Below are 22,000 nucleotides of genomic sequence, written 5' to 3' on the forward strand. Positions count from 1 at the left end.
GAATCCATATTGTGATCCATAGGTGCAGGTTTTCCACTCCAATGTAGGTGCACAACTGCACTTGGGGTTGAGCACCTTGTATCACCTTTAGATTATGCTATTATAAATGTTTAAAGTTAGTCATGACTAGGTATCCACATACACATTTCTATGGTGTCACTGTGGTACTTGTGACTGTTTTCAGGCATCCTCCATTGTATGCAATTTTTTGCTGGGGATCGTCCATAGCAACGGCTCACAAGTGCAGGATCTCCACCCCAGCAAAGGTGCACAACAGCACTTGGGGTTGAGTTTCCTGCTAAAACCATGTTCATGCACATATAAGCCGATATGTCTTTGTTCAAGGCTTATACTAATGCACCCTTTTATCTTATTGGGTAGCATTAGGGCTTCATCTGTGAGGCCTGCTATAAACGAACCAACCAGGGGTGGGGCTTGTAGCCTGTCTCCCCCTCCCATTGTATGTGTGATCAGTTCACACTGGAGATAACTGGGGAGCAGTCTGCAAGTCGGACCTAGGGCTGCTGTAATTTTGTTCCTGGTTTTATTTAGCTGGCCAGGTAGGTTAGTTGATAGGTCCTGCACCACTTTGAGAAACCTTGGCGTGGTGTGCGGGCTCAGGTGTGTCCTTCATATAAGGATATACTGGCTAATGTCTCAAATTTTACATCAGTTTTGAGGGTTAGCTAATGTCATTGTTTATATCTGCCACAGGAGTGAATCCATATTGTCATCCATAGGTGCGGGTTCTCCACTACAATGTAGGTGCACAACTGCACTTGGGGTTGAGCACCTTGTATCACCTTTAGATCATGCTATTATAAAGGGTGTAAAACATAGAACAATGAATGCAAAATTATACAACAAGTTCCCTGGAGCTGTGGGCCGAAATAGACACCTGAGGCAACATCTACCTGACAGGGCAGGCAGAACAGGATGTTCTGTATCGGGTCACCACAGTTCCAGGGCAGGCAGATATCCACTCAGCTGAATTTCTTTGCCCCATAAAGTAAGAGTCTATTCCTGTGAATTTACCTTATTAGTGAAAGAAGTGTGAATTCAATGATTTTTCATTATGTTTTTTTTTTTTGCAATAACAACTGTCACCTTGGGCAAGGAATAGTGTGGCCCTGAGATCACCCAGAAACCCTTTCCTGCCTACTTGCATATCTTCCCTATACAGTGGATCCACAACTGGATGCCAGTCCTTCCACTGGACTAAATTACAGGGGTGTCAAGTAAAAACATTAAACAGAACTACGTGGAGGCTGTGGAAACAGGTTAACACACAATAACAAACAGACAGGGAGACAGTATAATAGATATCAGCAGGAATACAAAGTAGTAACAAACAGATATCAGGGAGATATAAAGGCAGGTATACTGTATAGCTTACTGACTAACAGTTTCAGGACCAAAGCTATATATGGCAATGTAATGGCAAAACAGGCCACTAGGAGATATAGCGGCAGGTTTTACCAGGAAAAAAGGGAGTTAACGGGTAACTGAAGTCAGGTTTCTATACAGAGCAGGATACACTGGTGCAGGATCTTACAACACTAAACACGGAAAAACAATACCAGGTATAGGGGCAAAGCAAGAAGCAATGGATCAGGACCAAATACCTTGGCAGAGAACAAAACATAAACAGGTTTGAATACAAGTAATGATATACAAACTAAACAGGCTTAAACCGACCAAGTACAGACAGTTTACAAGACCAACAGGACTAGGCTAAAAGCTAAACAAACCGCTCAAAACTACCTGCCAAAGCCATGGCTAAAACAAAGTAACAAGTGTGAACAGACACAGATAGCACTGAAAACCGAACAGAACTGAATCAGAAAAAAACTGAAATCAAGAGCCAAAAGGAGGAATGAAATACCCCTCCTAAGCTGCTGACTGGCCCGGGCCTGTAACTCTTCACCTACCAGAGTGCAGTATGCAAAAGCCTGACCAGGTGAGATTATTACAACAACAAAACCATGAATATGCCTTTTACTTACAAAATTCCCCCATAGACCCATGAATTTCTGGATGTAACAGGGTGCGCCAGGAATTCTGCCAACTCCAGGCGATAGAAGACCTACTGCCACCAACACACTATTACATGATACCAGTTACTTATGGCTAAATCCTTCTCTTCACAAAGGATTCATAGAGAAGATCAAGTGTTTCAGGAATAGGCACCAGATATAAAGAGGTGCCTCTTATTAAGGGGATTCCGTGAAAAAACTTCTGAACAAGGCATTGTTTAAAGCTTAGAATCGCTTAGGCTGTGTTCACACGTTCAGCTTTTTAATTTCAATTTTTGACTACAGTACCAGGAATGGCTCTGTATCTCTCAGAGGTGATTTATAAAGACCGGTATCTCCGATGCCAATCTAATTAATACCCCACCAGTACACAGGCTCATGGGACTTATCTAGAGGTGGGCGCCACTATATAAATCCCTGTGCATTGGAGGCTGCCTGTGCGAGTATTAAATTTGGCACATGGGGTGACCACACCTCCTTCACATGCCCTCTAAGCCATAAGTTCCACCCATTTAGTGAATGTAGCAGACAAGATCAAAATTTTAAATTTTTTTACAGTTTTTTTTTTTACATGTTGTCCATTGATGTTCCTGGCTATAAATTCAATAATTGAAATTAAAAACCTGCTAGTAGAGACTGCCTGAGGCAGACTGTATTAGTAGGTTGCCCTGTGGCACAGCGGTCTAGTGAAGGCCTCCATATTCCATGGAAACTGATCGGCACCCCACAAACATATCGCTTGGGTGTTGATCAGATAGCTGACAGATGCTGCTTCTGTCACAGAACCTCTCAAATGCAGCTTTTAGGGGTTAATGGCTGATACAGTATCCACGTGATCACTGTTGTTGTCGGTTATAAACAATGAGTGCTAGCTGCTGATAGCATCAATGAAGTGAGCTTGGCTCTTGAAATCACTTCAAACATGGAATAACCATATAAAAGTAGTCTATATAGAATAGCAGATAAGCCTCTTATACAGAATATTTGCCCATCACTAACCTCTGAACATCTAATTCTACCGATAATTTCTTATAGCCTTTTTTTTTTGCCTTGTTCTTGTTACCTTGTTGGGGGGGGGGGGGGAGATGATGATGTTTATTAAAATATTCAGCATAGAAACATAGAAGAAAATGAAATGAAAATGAACTTTTTTCTTTTTGTTTAATTTAAATACGTTTTTAATAAAAAGTCAGAAATGATACACATATTGACTATTCTTCGTACACACAGTGCAGTAAAGGTGGGCGCATTCACATTACGTTTGTGCCCTCGAGCATATGTCACCAAAATGTCTAAATGGCATGCCAAAGTATCCGAGCACAGACAGACATGGGCCCTATTCATTTCAAAGGTCAAAATGTAGTCAAATAATTTGGGTCAGCTTGGGCTATGTTTGGCAAAGCGTATCTGAGTTTTACGTTAGTGTGGTCTAATGGGCCCAGAAACGTACCCAAAAAAGACAGCACTTTTGGGCCATTAAAGGGGTACTCCACTGACCAGCATTCGGAACATTTAGTTCCGAACGATGAGTGCGCGCAGGCGTGACATCACAAGGGGGCGTGTCCGACCCCTGTACAAGGGGGCATTTCTCCAGTTTGGGGTAGAGATGATTCTTCCGTAGCTGCTGAAGAACCAGACAAAGATGAGTACGATGCTCCACTAAGTTGGAAGAGAAGATCAGGATGTCATCTAGGTATACGACAACACAGGTGTAGAAAAGATCACGGAAGATATCATTGACAAACTCTTGAAAAACGGCAGGAGCATTGCAGAGACCAAAAGGAATTACGAGATACTCAAAATGTCTGTCACGAGTATTGAAAGCTGTTTTCCATTCATCTCCCTTGCGGGTTCAAGTCCCCTGTAGTCAAGGGAAGGGGCTTGCATTGAAGGGGCGTGGCGTGACATCACATGGCCGACCCCTGCAGCGTGCACACAGCTTTCAGAACTAAATGTTCTGAACGCTGGCCAATGGAGCACACCTTTAAAATGTGTGCATGGATAACTCAGTATACCTCATGTTAACATTTTGCTTGCATATCCATGCCAGGGCAAAATGTGATGTGAACTCCACCTAAGTAATGTAAAAAAAATATTTTGTAACCACCAAAAATGATAGAATTACCCCCACATAATTCTTATTCAGTAACTTCAGCACAAATAAAGAAAAGTCTTAGCTTTTGGAATTCAGTGAAAAGAGAAAAAAATGCAGGAACTTCTGACGGGTCACAAAACTGCAGAACCAGGCTTCCCCTACAACTGGCTGTTCCAAGGTCCTAATAATAGCTTCTGCTACTCGTATGAACCCAGGACTTATGATAGAGCAGAAACAGATTACTAAAGATTCCCCTACAGCCTGTTATAATGGAGACACATAGAAGTTGTATATATGAAAATGATACAGTTACTGGGGACTAGAGATGAATGAATCTCCTGAGACTCATTTCTGGGTCCAAATCACCAAACTTGACTTGTTTCAGTTGTGGCTCCTGATATGGATTTGAAAATGCCCCAATTGTTCCTGCACAGTACGTACTTCCAGGCCGCTTAGCGTACAGGAGTAGGGATGTCTCCTGCCTTTTCCTGTATACTTGAATCTTCTGGAAAAAAATCTCATAAAAGTTCAGATTCTAACAAATCAGTTTTTTTTTTCTTTTTTCTTTTTTCTGATGAAAAAGTCCGATTCGGACGAATTCCAATTCACGTATCTCTACTGTGGACATATGAAAGACAACATCAGGTCAACCTCATTTTTTATTATGATCTCTTGTGGATGAAGATTTTCTGGAAATCGGTGGCAAGAGGTCATTTGCCAGACATCCAGAATGGACACTGGCAGCATGGAGAACATGGCCCTCATCACCGTATCCAACTGGTAAGACAACCAGTCACTGCCATGGTCAAACTTATATCCAGTGTTGGCCGATTTGATGAGAATTTTTGTATCGGGGCTACGTTCTAAAAGTTGTATTACAGCTTCTCGGATGTGTCGCAGTCTCTGCACATAAATCACAATGGGATAGGTGAGGAAGTGGCTCCAGCAGGTCAACACGATGACCATCCCTTTCCGGGCGCCCAGCCTATCCAGCTCTGAAGCAATGTAGCGGAGCTCCTGGATTCCTGTGCGCTCCATACGCAGAGGCTTCTGGTGTGCTCTCCATTGTACTATGTAGTTATATTCGGAATCAGTTGCTAACAACGGACCAGGATTGTGAGTCACGTGAAGGTCGATCTGCTTGAGGGCTGTTTTAAAAAACAAATAAAAATGTATAATAATCAAACCCACCAAATCAACAGAATCCTATTGAATTAGGAATTAGAAGAAGCAAAATCTACATTCAATTTTGAAATGATCATGTACTGTAAATATACCAGAGAAAAATAAATTAAAAAGTAGTATATACTGCCAGGATTTTTTTCTGTCATTGTTTATTTATTTTATTTTTTTTCGATTAAAGTTTTAATATCAAATTATTTAATAAAATGAACCTCTTATTTACTGCAATACATATTTTACAGTAGTAATTAATGGTACTTATGTTAGCCCAACGTGTTTTCACAGTGATGCTAGAATAAGCTTGTGTGCCTCTTTTGTGTAGGGATTGCTGAAGCTCGGCTATTAATATGATAGGCAGGCTCCCATTGTAACTACCTGAAGTGGAGAAACCTGCTACTTTAAAATTCTGCAATACTTCTAATATATATATATATATATATATATATATATATATATATATATATATATAAGATATCACATCCTGGATCTGAATCAATGAACTGATCATATGAAATACAATGGAAATCAAATGTATCAACCCATGGAGGTCTGGATATGGAGTCACACTCAAAATCAAAGTGGAAAACCCCACTACAGGCTGATCCAACATTAATGTAATGTCCTTAAAACAAGTCAAAATGAGGCTCAGTAGGGTGAAGCAAGACATGATGTCCCAGATGTGATCAATCAGATTCAGGTCTGGGGAACAGGCGGGCCAGTCCATAGCATCAATGCCTTCCTCTTGTAGGAACTGCTAGTCCAACCACATGAGGTCTAGCATTGTCTTGCATTAGGAGGAAACCCAGGACCAACCGCACCAGCATATGGTATCACAAGGGGTCTGAGGATCTCATCTTGGTACCTAATGGCAGTCAGGCTACCTCTGGCAAGCACATGGAGGGCTGGTCGCCCCACAAAGAAATGCCACCCCACACCATTACTGACCCACCACCAAACCGGTCATGCTGGAGGATGTTGCAGGCAGCAGAACGTTATCCACTGCGTCTCCGGACTCTGTCATGTCTGTCACATGTGCTCAGTGTGAACATCCTTTCATCTGTGAAGAGCACAGGGTGCCAGTGGCAAATTTGCCAATTTTGGTGTTCTCTGGCGAATGCCAAACGTCCTGCACGGTGTTGGGCTGTTAGCACAACCCCCACCTGTGGACATCAGGCCCTCATACCACCCTCAATGAGTCTGTTTCTGACCGTTTCAATGGACACATGCACATTTGCTGGAGGTCATTTTGCAGGGCTCTGGCAGTGCTCCTCCTGTACAAAGGCGGAGGTAGCGGTCCTGCTGCTGGGTTGTTGCTCCTGATGTACTGGACTGTCTCCTGGTAGCGCCTCCATGCTCTGGACACTACGCTGACAGACACAGCAAACCTTCTTGCCACAGCTCGCATTGATGTGCCATCCTGGATGAGCTGCACTACCTGAGCCACTTGTGTGGGTTGTAGACTGCGTCTCATGCTACCACTAGAGTGAAAGCACAGCCAGCATTCAAAAGTGACAAGACATCAGCCAGGAAGCATAGGAACTGAGAAGTGGTCTGTGGTTACCACCTGCAGAGCCACTCCTTTATTGGGGGTTTCTTGCTAATTGCCTATAATTTCTACCTGTTGTCTGTTCCATTTGTACAACAGCATGTGAAATTGATTGTCAATCAGTGTTCTTCCTGAGTGGACAGTGTGATTTCACAGAAGTGTCATTGACTTGGAGTTACATTGTGTTGTTTAAGTGTTCTTTTGAGCAGTGTGTATATATATATGTGTGTGTGTGTGTGTGTGTGTGTGTGTATATATATTTTTTTTTATTAGGCCTATCATTGTTACCCTGCCAGTCCCTGACTGAGGCTCACATACTCGGCAGACCTTGTATCATGTAATTTCAAACAATGTACCCCTGCACGCTACTGCGGATCACCAAAGACAGGTAAGGCCAAAAATACTAGGGGATAGTTAAAGGGGTACTCTGCACCTAGACATCTTATCCCCTATCCAAAGGATAGGGGATAAGATGTCAGATCACGGGGGTCCTGCCACTGGGGACCCCCGGGATCTCGGCTGCCGCACCCCACTGTCATTACTGCACAGAGCAAACTCGTTCTGTGCGTAATAAGGGGTGATACAGGGGCCGGAGCATCGTGACATCATGGCTACGCCCATCATGATGTCACAACCCGCCCCCGCAATACAAGTCTATGGGAGGGGGGGCGTGATGGGAATAAGATGTCTAGGAGAGCAGTACCCCTTTAACCCCTTCCCGCAGAATGTCATATATAAACGCCGGGTTGTGCAATGCGTTCGCGCATCCCGGCGTTTATAAATGACATTCAGTTAACCCGGCGATGAGCAGCATCGCACGGGTTAACTGGCAGAAGTCCCGCTGTTTCCAGCAGGGGACAACTTCTGCTTCACCCCCAGGACCATCCATTGATGGTCCTGGTCAGCGATCACTGTGATTGGTCCCTGTGGACCAATCACAGTGATCTGGGGTGAAAGTTCAGATCCCCCGCACTGCCCGCCCCTGGAAGTCGGGCAGAACGGGGGACGAAGGCTGCGGGGGCTCGCGGGGACCTGCGGCATTCGGGCGGAACACGTGGGGACCGGCGGACTTACCTGATCCAGCGGCGGGACCGAGAAGCAGCTCGGGACCGGCCACGTGGACGAGCAGCGACGGGTAAGTATGTGGTCCTCAGAGGCAGCAGTGAAGATCTTCACTGCTGCTTCTAGGAGTCTGAAAACTACAACTCCCAGCATGCCTAGACAGCCTTTGGCTGTCTGGGCATGCTGGGAGTTGTAGTTTTGCAACATCTGGAGGGCCCCCGTGTGGAGACCGTTGTATAATGGTCTCCAATCTGTGCTCTTCCAGCTGTTGCAAAACTACAACTCCCAGTATGCACTGACTGTACAGGCATGCTGGGAGTTTTAGTTCAGCAACATCTGGCCCTTCAGATATTGCCGAACTACAACTCCCAGCATGCCCTTCAGCTGTCTGGGCATGCTGGGAGTTGTAGTTTTGCAACAACTGGAGACACACTGGTTGGGAAACATTGTTTCTAACTCAGTGTTACCTAACCTGTGTGCCTCCAGCTATTGCAAAACTATAACTCCCAGCATGCACTAACAGACCATGCATGCTGGGAGTTGTAGTTTTGCAACATCTGGAGTGCCCCAGATTGGAGACCATTGTATAATGGTCTCCAATCTGTGCTCTTCCAGCTGTTGCAAAACTACAACTCCCAGTATGCATTGACTGTACAGGCATGCTGGGAGTTTTAGTTCAGCAACATCTGGCCCTTCAGATGTTGCCGAACTACAACTCCCAGCATGCCCTTCAGCTGTCTGGGCATGCTGAGAGTTGTAGTTTTGCAACAACTGAAGACACACTGGTTGGGAAACATTGTCTGTTTCTAACTCAGTGTTTCCTAACCTGTGTGCCTCCAGCTGTTGCAAAACTATAACTCCAAGCATGCACTAACAGACCATGCATGCTGGGAGTTGTGGTTTTGCAACAGCTGGTGCACCCCCCCCCCCCCCCCCCCCTGTGAATGTACAGGGTACATTCACATGGGCGAGGCTTTTACAGTGGGTTTCTCGCATCTTGAGATGCAGCAAATTTTGCGCTGGGAAACTCGCTGTAATCCCCCGCCCATGTGACTGTACCCTAAAAACACTACACTACACTAACACAAAATAAAATAAAAAGTTAAAAACACTACATATACACATACCCCTACACAGCCCCCCTCCCCCAATAAGAACGTCCGGTACACCACTGTTTCCAAAGCAGAGCCTCCAGCTGTTGAAAAACAACAACTCCCAGTATTGCCGGACAGCCGTTGACTGTCCACGCATGCTGGGAGTTTTGCAACAGCTGAAGGCACCCTGTTTGGGAATCACTGGCGTAGAATACCCCTATGTCCACCCCTATGCAAATCCCTAATTTAGGCCTCAAATGCGCATGGCGCTCTCTCACTTTGGAGCCCTGTCGTATTTCAAGGCAACAGTTTAGGGCCACATATGGGGTATCGCCGTACTCGGGAGAAATTGCGTTACAAGGTTTGGGGGGCTTTTTCTTCTTTAACCCTTCATGAAAAGGAAATGTTGGGGTCTACACCAGAATGTTAGTGTAAAAAAATTAAATTTTTTACACTAACATGCTGATGTTGCCCTATACTTTACATTTTCACAAGAGGTAAAAGGGAAAAAAGCCCCCCAAAATTTGTAACGCAATTTCTCCCGACTACAGAGATACCCCATATGTGAGCGCAAAGTGCTCTGGGGGCGCACGAGGCCCAGAAGGGAGAGTGCGCCATGTACATTTGAGGTGATTTGCACAGGGGTGGCTGATTGTTACAGCGGTTTTGACAAATGCAAAAAAAAAAAAAAACCACATGTGACCCCATTTCGGAAACGACACCCCTCACGGAATGTAATGAGGGGTGCAGTGAGAATTTACCCCCCACAGGTGTCTGACGGATCTTTGGAACAGTGGTCCGTGAAAATGAAAACTTGTACAGCCCACTGTTCCAAAGATCTGTCAGACACCAGTGGGGGGCAAATGCTCACTGTATCCCTTGTTACGTTCCTCAAGGGGTCTCGTTTCCAAAATGGTATGCCATGTGTTTTTTTTTTTGCTGTTCTGGCACCATAGGGGCTTCCTAAATGCGACATGCCCCCCGAGCAAAATTTGCTCTCAAAAAGCCAAATATGACTCCTTCTCTTCTGAGCATTGTAGTTCGCCCATAGTGCACTTCAGGTCAACTTATGGGGTACCTCCATACTCAGAAGAGAAGCGGTTACAAATATTGGGGGGTATTTCCTGCTATTAACCCTTGGAAAAATTTGAAATTTGGGGGGAAACACACATTTTAGTGAAAAAAAATATTTTTTTTTTTACATATGCCAAAGTCGTGAAACACCTGTGGGGTATTAAGGCTCACTTTATTCCTTGTTATGTTCCTCAAGGGGTCTAGTTTCCAAAATGGTATGCCATGTGTTTTTTTTTGCTGTTCTGGCACCATAGGGGCTTCATAAATGCGACATGCCCCCAAAAAACCATTTCAGAAAAACGTACTCTCTAAAATCCCCTTGTCGCTCCTTCGCTTCTGAGCCCTCTACTGCGCCCGCCGAACACTTTACATAGACATATGAGGTATGTGCTTACTCGAGAAAAATTGGGCTACAAATATAAGTATACATTTTCTCCTTTTACCCCTTGTAAAAATTCAAAAATTGGGTCTACAAGAACATGCGAGTGTAAAAAATGAAGATTGTGAATTTTCTCCTTCCCTTTGCTTCTATTCCTGTGAAACACCTAAAGGGTTAAAATGATGACTGAATGTCATTTTGAATACTTTGGGGGGTGCAGTTTTTATAATGGGGTCTTTTGTGGGGTATTTCTAATATGAAGACCCTTCAAATCCACTTCAAACCTGAACTGGTCCCTGAAAAATAGTGAGTTTGAAAATTTTGTGAAAAATTGGAAAATTGCTGCTGAACTTTGAAGCCCTCTGGTGTCTTTCAAAAGTAAAAAATCATCACTTTTATGATGCAAACATAAAGTAGACATATTGTATATGTGAATAAAACATTTTTTTTTTTGTAATATACATTTTCCTTACAAGCAGAGAGCTTCAAAGTTAGAAAAATGCAAAATTTTCAAATTTTTCATCAAATTTTAGGATTTTTCACAAGGAAAGGATGCAAGTTACCACAAAAATTTACCACCATGTTAAAGTAGAATATGTCACGAAAAAACAATCTCGGAATCAGAATGATAACTAAAAGCATTCCAGAGTTATTAATGTTTAAAGTGACAGTGGTCAGATGTGCAAAAAACGCTCTGGTCCTTAAGGCCAAAATGGGCTTGGTCCTGAAGGGGTTAATGGTACTCCAAATTGCATTTTCAAAGTTTATTTCCTAAATACCTATCATTGGATAATTCATAAATCCAATAATTCAGTAAATTCTTCATAGATATTACAATAAGAACATTTTGGTCACCAGAAATGCAATTTTCAGATTATACCGTGTTGATAAAGGTCTGTCGAGCGAAATGTTCTTATTGGTATATCTATGAAGAATTTACTGAATTATTGGATTTATGAATCATCCGATATCAAGTATGAAGAACACGCATAGGGAGTGTGCTGTGTTAGTGAGATAATTCTGTTATTCAGTATGACATGCAGATTACAGGCGTCGCTATTAGAATTACTGCCGCAAAGCGTCTGGATGTGGCTTCACAATTGAAGAGATTAAAGATATTTTTTTATTTAATTTAATTTAAATCCTTTTTTGATTACCCATTGTGGTGAGCATCGAGCTGGCGGTCCGCTGTGAGGTGAGCTACCACATGTTCCAGCTCCTGCCTCTCAGTGCCTCAGCCCCTCCTTGACTGCCTTACTCTGTGTGGAATTGTGAATGTTTCATTTAATCAGTTAGGGTTCATTGTTATCGACGACGACCATGGGGCCTCAGTGTTGAAAAGATAACATAGATTTTTTGACATTTAAATTGAAGATTTTGAATACATGTACAAGTTTTATGTGACAGCAGCATAAGGAGATCACATGGCGGCAAAATGACAGAGCCTGGAAATTGGAATGAGCAAACTTTAAATCCTTTTTTGAGGACCCATTGGAGGGCAAGTCTGGTGCCAGCAGCCACTGTAATTCCAGCTCCAATAGTGTATAATTGCTGCAGTGTAAACTATGAAAAAGCTCCAAGTTGTATCTTAAAATCGAGCTGACATTCTGCTGCGAGGCGAGCTACCACCTGTCCCAGCCCCTGCTTCTCAGCGCACCCCCATGCTATGGGTGTCCACTTGAAAAGGGAGGGACTGCAGTACCAGCAACTTGAATAGGAGCACATTCAGCTTCTGTGCCTTTGGATAAATGGGTACATACTGCGAGAAGTTGCTGCAGTGAAAAATCTTGTACTTGTATCTTAAAATTGAGCTGGCGGTCCTCCGCAAGGCCATATATCACATGTTCCAGCCCCTGCCTCACAGCGCCCCCCCGACTGTGAAACTGCCAATGTTTCATTTAATCAGTTATGGTTCATTGTTATCGCTCCAACCTGTTTCATTGGATTCTTGTGGTAATTCCACAGGCAATATGACAGTGACGACCATTGGGCCTCACAATTCAAAAGATTGAAAATATTTTTTTCAATTGAAATTGAAGATTGTGATTAGATTCACACCTTTAATGTCATTACTTTGAACTAATACTGTGTGACCACAAAACCCAGTATAACAAGGAGTCGCACGGCGGCACAATGACAGAGCCTAGAGGTGGCAGCAGCCCAACTACACGATAGGGCCTCACAATTGAAAAGATTAAAGATATTTTTTTACATTTAAATTGAAGATTTTAAATAGATTAAAATTAAATTTTAAAAGTTTAATTTAATGTGCCAAAAGCATGAGGAGACCATATAGCGGCACAATGACAAAGCCTGGAGGTGGCAGCATCAGCATGAGGAGACCATGTGGCGGCACAATGATAGAGCCTGGAGGTGGCAGCATCAGCATGAGGAGACCACATGGTGGCACAATGACAATGATTTAGACCTCTCGCTGCAAGTCCTGCTGCCACACGCCCCTACTCTGCCATGACCTCTGCCACTCCTCTGTGCATGTCCTGGCACTTCTCTGCCTGACATACTTATACACCAGCTGAGTGCATATATGTTACACTTATGAGAAGAGGACAATACACTCCACTACAAACTGTATTAGACTACAAAAACAAGTGTGTAGCTTTGGCAGGCCTTTCACAGCAACTAGGCCCTAATGACTGTGCTGAGTATACTGTGGATCATTGTTTTCCAAACAGGGTGTCTCCAGCAGTTGCATAGCCCTTGCATTTTTTTTTTCTCCCCTCCTGTCTGTAGCACACCTGGGGGAGGGGTTAATTGATTAACTGCTCTCAGGTGTATAAAACTAACTGGGAAACTCTGTGAGCCCTGCTCTGACTGAGTCTAGCTGAAGTTGGGGTTTGTATTCTTAAGTGTTGTATTATTAAGTGTTACATCTGAAAAGTTTTATAAGCAGTAGTTTAAAAAGCAGGAGTTGTAAGCAGGACCCACTGTAACTGTAAGTATTACAATCCCTTGATAAAAGTAGTTTTTCTTAATAGTTAATAACAGCTGTTTGTCACCAAGGATATGGACAGCAGGATTGGAGGTTTTCTTCAGTGCACATTGTGCCACATGTATACATCTCTGGAGCAGCAGCTTCAGGGTGAATACCGCTGTGACAAATGTGAGCATTTTGCCCACCTGGAAGCTCGAATTAGAGATCTAGAGGAGCAAAATGCAACATTGAGGGCGATTGACAATCTTACAGAGCAAGCAGTTAGTGGGGTAGAAATGGAGGTTGGAGAAACTAGCCAGGAGGCCCAAGTAGGGAGCTGGGTTAATGTAGTTAGAGGGACTGGAAAGAGGGCAAGGAAAAGGAGGGTCACTTCTGCTTCTGATCTCCCAAGTAAAATTGCAAAGTTGGGCGATTATGCGAGAGCCTCAGTATCAGAGATGGCAACCCTAGTGGATACTGGTCTCCCTAACAGCCGGGGGAACAGCTCAACTAGTAGAGTAGGGGATGGTAACGCAGGTAGGCCAAGACAGTTAGTTGTGGTAGGGGATTCTATAATCAGGAAGACGGATAGAATAATTTGTCGCCAAGACTACCTCAACCGAATGGTTTGCTGTCTCCCTGGTGCCAGGGTTCGGCATGTGGTGGAAAGGGTGGACAAATTACTAGGGGGGACTGGGGATGACCCAGCTGTCGTGGTCCATGTGGGAACCAATGACAGAATACATGGTAGGTGGAGGTCCTTGAAGAATAATTACAAGGAACTAGGTGCCAAGCTGAAGGGAAGGACCTCTAAGGTTGTGTTCTCTGGAATACTACCTGTGCCATGCGCATCGCAGGAAAGACAGCGGGAGCTTAGGGAATTGAATGCATGGCTTAAGTCGTGGTGTGAGGGGGAAGGGTTTGGGTTTTTAGAGCACTGGGCTGACTTTTCATTGCTGTACAAACTCTATTCTACGGATAATTTGCACCTGAATGGAAGGGGGTCTGCTGTGCTGGGGGAGAGAATCCTGGAAGGGGTGGCTGAGTATTTAAACTAGGTGAGTGGGGGGAGGATAATAAAGCAAAGAAAGCAGACAGTGGGATGGATAGGTTAGAGAGGGGTCAGGACATAATGGTGGGTGGAGAGGAGTCCTGTGGGGGGAGGTTAAGAGCAGTGGACAAGGAGATTCATGGGTTACAAACCAGCTGTAAAAATAAATGTAGCCCGAAAACTTGTAATCCCAATAATTCAAAAAATGCCATTAGCCCCAATAACTCAATAACTACAATAAGCCCCATTAACTCAAAAAATACCGTTAGCCCCAATAACTTAAATAACAACGTTAGACGCAATAATGCAAAAAAATCCCATTAGCCCCAATAACTTAAATAATAACGTTAGACCCAATAACTCAAAAAATCCCATTAGCCCCAATAACTTAAATAGTACAATTAGCCCTTATAACTCAAATAATAACATTAACCCCAATAACTCTGAAAATCACATTAGTGAGACTATATGTGTAAAACTTAATGGAAATGTAAAGTGTATGTTCACAAATGCCAGAAGCCTAGCAAATAAAATGGGGGAGCTTGAGGCCTTGATACTGGAGGAACATATTGATATAGTTGGGGTCACTGAGACATGGCTGGTGATATAGTTGGGGTCACTGAGACATGGCTGGACTCCTCGCATGACTGGGCTGTCAATCTGCAGGGGTTTACATTGTTTCACAAGGATAGAATGAACAGAAAAGGTGGTGGAGTCTGTCTGTATGTAAGAAGTGGTATGAAAGTCAGTGTGAACGATGCCATAGTGTGTGATGATTCTGAGGATGTGGAATCACTGTGGGTAGAAATACAAAAGGAGGGAAATACTGAAAAAATAATATTTGGTGTAATCTAGAGACCCCCTAATATCACTGAAGAGATAGAAGGTCGGCTTTATAAACAAATAGAGAGGGCCGCCCGGGCAGGTACAGTGGTAATAATGGGAGATTTTAACTATCCAGATATAGATTGGGGACGGGGGCTGGCTAAAACTACAAAGGGGAGAAAATTCCTAAATTTATTGCAGGATAATTTTATGGGCCAGTTTGTGGAGGACCCAACAAGAAGTGATGCCTTGTGGGATCTGATCATTTCTAACAACGCAGAGCTGATTGGTAATGTAATTGTGCGAGAAAACCTTGGTAATAGCGACCACAATATAGTTACTTTTGACTTAAAATGTAGAAAACAAAGACAGACGGGGAATGCAAAAACATATAACTTTAAAAAGGCAAACTTCCCTGGGCTGAGAGCTGCACTACAGGACATAGACTGGGGGGAGGTGTTCTCAAATACTGATACAAAAGGTAAATGGGACATCTTTATATCATCTCTAAATAACTATACAGCTAAATATATACCAAATGGGAACAAATATAAACGATTAAAACTAAATCCTACATGGCTGACAAATGAGGTTAAAAGAGCAATAAACAACAAAAAAATAGCCTTCAAAAAATTCAAATCTGATGGGTCAGCTATAACATTTAAACAGTACAAGGAGCTTAATAAAATCTGTAAAAATGTAATAAAAACAGCAAAAATTCAAAATGAGAGACAGGTGGCCAAAGAAAGCAAAACTAATCCTAAATATTTTTTTAGATATATAAATACAAAAAAAACAAGGAGCATGTAGGACCCCTTAATAATGATAATGGGGAGGTTGTCACGGGTGAGCAAGAGAAGGCCGAGCTACTGAATGGGTTCTTTAGTTCTGTATACACTATGGAAAAAGGAGCTGACATTGGCCAGGTCAGTGCTGGTAACACATCATGTACAGGTCAGTGCTGGTAACACATCATGTACAGGTCAGTGCTGGTAACACATCATGTAATGTACTGAACTGGCTTAATATAGAGATGGTACAAGGTAAGTTAAGTAAAGTAAATGTAAGCAAATCTCCAGGGCCGGATGGACTACACCCAAGAGTTCTTAGAGAGGTAAGTTCAGTAATATCTGTACCCTTGTTAATGATATTTAGAGATTCTCTGGTGTCTGGTATTGTGCCAAGGGACTGGCGCAAGACGAATGTGGTACCAATCTTCAAGAAGGGCTCTAGGTCTTCGCCAGGCAATTATAGACCGGTAAGTCTAATGTGCATTGTGGGTAAATTGTTTGAAGGACTTATAAGGGATTACATACAGGAATACATAGAGGATAATAGTACTATAAGTGATAGCCAGCATGGGTTTACTAAGGATAGAAGTTGTCAAACCAATCTAATTTGCTTTTATGAAGAGGTGAGTAGAAGTCTTGACAGAGGAATGGCTGTGGATATAGTGTTTCTGGATTTTGCTAAAGCATTTGATACTGTCCCTCACAGACGTCTGACAGGTAAGTTAAGGTCTTTGGGTTTGGAAACTTTAGTTTGTAACTGGATTGAACACTGGCTCATGGATCGTACCCAGAGAGTGGTGGTCAATGATTCGTACTCTGATTGGTCCCCGGTTATTAGTGGTGTACCCCAAGGTTCAGTACTGGGCCCGCTGTTCTTTAATTTATTTATCAATGATATAGAGGATGGTATTAACAGCTCTGTTTCTATCTTTGCAGATGACACCAAGCTTTGTAGCACGGTACAGTCTATAGAGGATGTGTATAGGTTACAAGATGACCTGGATAAACTAAGTGTCTGGGCATCCACTTGGCAAATGAGGTTCAATGTGGATAAATGTAAAGTTATGCATCTGGGTACTAAGAACATGCATGCGTCGTATGTCTTAGGGGGGATTAAACTGGCAGAGTCACTGGTAGAGAAGGATCTGGGTGTACTTGTAGATCACAGACTTCAGAATAGCATGCAATGTCAGGCTGCTGCTTCCAAAGCCGGCAGGATATTGTCATGTATAAAAAGAGGCATGGACTCAAGGGACAGGGACATAATACTCCCCCTTTATAAAGCATTGGTACGGCCTCACCTGGAATATGCTGTTCAGTTTTGGTCGCCTATTCATAAAAGGGACACTGCGGAGTTGGAAAGGGTGCAGAGACGTGCGACTAAACTAATATGGGGCATGGATCATCTTAGCTATGAGGAGCGATTAAAGGAGTTACAATTGTTTAGTCTTGAGAAGAGACGTTTAAGGGGGGATATGATAAACGTATATAAGTATATAAATGGCCCATACAAAAAATATGGAGAAAAACTGTTCCAGGTTAAACCCCCCCAAAGAACGAGGGGGCACTCCCTCCGTCTGGAGAAGAAAAGGTTTAGTCTAAAGGGGCGACACGCCTTCTTTACCGTGAGGACTGTGAATTTATGGAACGGTCTACCTCAGGAACTGGTCACAGCAGGAACAATTAACAGCTTTAAAACAGGGTTAGATACATTCCTGGAACAAAATAACATTAATGCTTATGCAGAATTATAAAACTACATCCCTTTCCCTTATCCCCTTACACCCTTCCCTTCAATTCCCTGGTTGGACTTCATGGACGTATGTCTTTTTTCAACCATACTAACTATGTAACTATGTAACAGGAACAAAATCGTACACCACGTATGTGTACGCACAGTTTACACTTATGAGAGGAGGACTATGCGCTCCAATCGTATAAAACTGTATTAGACTACAAAAACAACTGTGTAGCTTTGGCTGGTCTTTCACAGTAACTAGGCCCAAATTAGTTTGACAGGAAAAAAAACGTACACCACCTATCTACGCACAGGTTACACTTATGAAAGGACAATATGCTCCGCTAAGCAATCAGATGACTATGGCTTTTCGTGCTCACCCTAACTGGCCCCTGTTAGCTTTAGAGCAGTAGTACACATTAGTGCTGCAGCACAGAGTCGCTGTGTAGTGCAGACCAGTACAGTATTATTATTATGCACTAATAGCAGATGACAATGACTTTTAGTGCTCAGCCTAACTGGCCCCTATTAGCTTTAGAGTTGTTGTACACCCCACTGCAGCAGTACAGAGTCTCTCTCTCTCTCTCTCTCTCTCTCTCTCTCTCTCTCTCTCTCTCTCTCTCTCTCTCTCTCTCTCTCTCTCTCTCTCTCTCTCTCTCTCTCTCTCTCTCTCTCTCTCTCTCTCTCTCTCTCGTGAATTGGTGCTGTTAAGATGTCCATGGAGCCTGGACCATTTTAGATGCTCTGGACCGCCCTAAATGGAGTTTAATGAAGCAAATTGTTTCATTGAATCTCTGCAGCAGTACTGCGGCAATATTCAGATTCATTGCGAATCTATTTTTTCATGAAATTCATAACGAATTCAGATTCATCAGATTCGATTCACTCATCCCTAGTTTTGGTGTGGGCTAATAACTGTAAAAAGAAGTGTAATATAAATGTTCACATTATGTATGTCTAAAGTTTTGCCTGTTAGAAGCTCCTTGCTATAACGCTCCAGCGCGCACTGAAAGAAGGGAGCAGGCTCACGCAGCTCCCCTTGTCACATGAATAATCCACCGTTATGTCAAAGCTGGGTGTAGCAGGGAACATAGCGGTCATCTCCCATCTCTTCTGGCTCTTACATCATGGTAAAGGGCAGGCCAGAGTACAATATTGATGAGGAAGGGGAAGCTGCACAGGCCTGTTCCCTTCTTCCAGTGCACGCTGGAGCGTTATAGCAAGGAGCTTCTAATGGGCAGACCTTCAGACATTCATACGGTTAACATGTCACTATTGATCACAGCATATAAGTGGTTAAATGACTGGTGCAGGACACTGAAGGGAGTTGTCAGCTGTAATATTCATGAGCTCCTAACCCTTTGCCTTCCTAAGCCTTGGGCTCAGAGACAAGATCCAGATATGCCTCCTGAGACAACAGAGGATGATTTGTTGTCTTGGGAGAAAGGAAGTCAGGGGCTGCTGAGACAACACCACACTAAAAATTTGAGGACTACACAACTTCTTGTCAGGAGAAATTGAGCAGGGAGCTTCCTAGACAACACTCTACTGAAAATCAGTAGACTATATGACTTCCTTTTAGGGGTTAATCACACAAAGTATGCTAAAGCGAGTACAATTATAGATAACACTAAATTACTATTGTTACGCCGAGCGCTCCGGGTCCCCGCTCCTCCCCGGAGCGCTCGCTACACTCTCCTCACTGCAGCGCTCCGGTCAGATCCACTGACCTGGGGCACTGCGATACCGCCTCCAGCCGGGATGCGATTCGCGATGCGGGTGGCGCCCGCTCGCGATGCGCACCCCGGCTCCCGTACCTGACACGCTCTCCATCGGTCCTGTCCCGGCGCGCGCGGCCCCGCTCCCTAGGGCGCGCGCGCGCCGGGTCTTTGCGATTTAAAGGGCCACTGCGCCGCTGATTGGCGCAGTGGTTCCAATCAGTATCTTCACCTGTGCACTTCCCTATTAATACCTCACTTCCCCTGCACTTCCTTGCCGGATCTTGTTGCCATCGTGCCAGTGAAAGCGTTTCCTTGTGTGTTCCTAGCCTGTGTTCCAGACCTCCTGCCGTTGCCCCTGACTACGATCCTTGCTGCCTGCCCCGACCTTCTGCTACGTCCGACCTTGCTTCTGTCTACTCCCTTGTACCGCGCCTATCTTCAGCAGTCAGAGAGGTTGAGCCATTGCTAGTGGATACGACCTGGTCACTACCGCCGCAGCAAGACCATCCCGCTTTGCGGCGGGCTCTGGTGAAAACCAGTAGTGACTTAGAACCGATCCACTAGCACGGTCCACGCCAATCCCTCTCTGGCACAGAGGATCCACTACCTGCCAGCCGGCATCGTGACAGTAGATCCGGCCATGGATCCCGCTGAAGTTCCTCTGCCAGTTGTCGCTGACCTCACCACGGTGGTCGCCCAGCAGTCACAACAGATAGCGCAACAAGGCCAACAGCTGTCTCAACTGACCGTGATGCTACAGCAGCTACTACCACAGCTTCAGCAATCATCTCCTCCGCCAGCTCCTGCACCTCCTCCGCAGCGAGTGGCCGCTTCTGGTCTACGACTATCCTTGCCGGATAAATTTGATGGGGACTCCAAGTTTTGCCGTGGCTTTCTTTCCCAGTGTTCCCTGTACTTGGAGATGATGTCGGACCAGTTTCCTACTGAAAGGTCTAAGGTGGCTTTCGTAGTCAGCCTTCTGTCTGGAAAAGCTCTATCATGGGCCACACCGCTCTGGGACCGCAATGACCCCGTCACTGCCTCTATACACTCCTTCTTCTCGGAAATTCGAAGTGTCTTTGAGGAACCTGCCCGAGCCTCTTCTGCTGAGACTGCCCTGTTGAACCTGGTCCAGGGTAATTCTTCCGTTGGCGAGTACGCCGTACAATTCCGTACTCTTGCTTCAGAATTATCCTGGAATAATGAGGCCCTCTGCGCGACCTTTAAAAAAGGCCTATCCAGCAACATTAAGGATGTTCTGGCCGCACGAGAAATTCCTGCTAACCTACATGAACTCATTCATCTAGCCACTCGCATTGACATGCGTTTTTCCGAAAGGCGTCAGGAGCTCCGCCAGGATATGGACTTTGTTCACACGAGGCGTTTTTTCTCCCCGGCTCCTCTCTCCTCTGGTCCCCTGCAATCCGTTCCTGTGCCTCCCGCGGTGGAGGCTATGCAGGTCGACCGGTCTCGCCTGACACCTCAAGAGAGGACACGACGCCGCATGGAGAATCTCTGCCTGTACTGTGCCAGTACTGAACACTTCCTGAAGGATTGTCCTATCCGTCCTCCCCGCCTGGAAAGACGTACGCTGACTCCGCACAAAGGTGAGACAGTCCTTGATGTCTACTCTGCTTCTCCACGTCTTACTGTGCCTGTGCGGATATCTGCCTCTGCCTTCTCCTTCTCTACTATGGCCTTCTTGGACTCAAGATCTGCAGGAAATTTTATTTTGGCCTCTCTCGTCAACAGGTTCAACATCCCGGTGACCAGTCTCGCCAGACCCCTCTACATCAATTGTGTAAACAATGAAAGATTGGACTGTACCATACGTTTCCGCACGGAGCCCCTTCTAATGTGCATCGGACCTCATCACGAGAAGATTGAATTGTTGGTCCTCCCCAATTGCACTTCCGAAATTCTCCTTGGACTACCCTGGCTTCAACTTCATTCCCCAACCCTGGATTGGTCCACTGGGGAGATCAAGAGTTGGGGGCCCTCTTGTTTCAAGGACTGCCTAAAACCGGTTCCCAGTACCCCTTGCCGTGACTCTGTGGTTCCTCCTGTAACCGGTCTCCCTAAGGCCTATATGGACTTTGCGGATGTTTTTTGCAAAAAACAAGCTGAGACTCTACCTCCTCACAGGCCTTATGATTGTCCTATTGACCTCCTTCCGGGCACTACTCCACCCCGGGGCAGAATTTATCCTCTGTCCGCCCCTGAGACTCTTGCCATGTCTGAATACATCCAGGAAAATTTAAAAAAGGGCTTTATCCGTAAATCCTCCTCTCCTGCCGGAGCCGGATTCTTCTTTGTGTCCAAAAAAGATGGCTCTCTACGTCCTTGCATCGACTACCGCGGTCTTAATAAAATCACGGTAAAGAACCTCTACCCCCTACCCCTCATCTCTGAACTCTTTGATCGCCTCCAAGGTGCCCACATCTTTACCAAACTGGACTTAAGAGGTGCTTATA

General features: G+C 44.5%; 1 protein-coding gene across 3 annotated transcripts in view; it reads right to left on the reverse strand.

Annotated features, from left to right (window-relative positions):
* Nucleotides 1–3,237: 3,237 nt before the first annotated feature.
* LOC130367538 (NXPE family member 3-like) overlaps nt 3,238–22,000 on the reverse strand; it is a 102,845-nt gene continuing 84,082 nt past the window's right edge. For all 3 annotated transcript variants that reach the window (XM_056569974.1, XM_056569972.1, XM_056569971.1), the window contains exon 7: nt 3,238–5,279. In XM_056569974.1, coding sequence (XP_056425949.1) covers nt 4,747–5,279 — 533 coding nt within the window. In that variant the 3' untranslated portion in view covers nt 3,238–4,746. The remainder of the gene's footprint in view (nt 5,280–22,000) is intronic.

Source organism: Hyla sarda, chromosome 4 (genome assembly GCF_029499605.1).
Source record: "Hyla sarda isolate aHylSar1 chromosome 4, aHylSar1.hap1, whole genome shotgun sequence".
In the NCBI taxonomy this organism is placed as follows: domain Eukaryota; kingdom Metazoa; phylum Chordata; class Amphibia; order Anura; family Hylidae; genus Hyla; species Hyla sarda.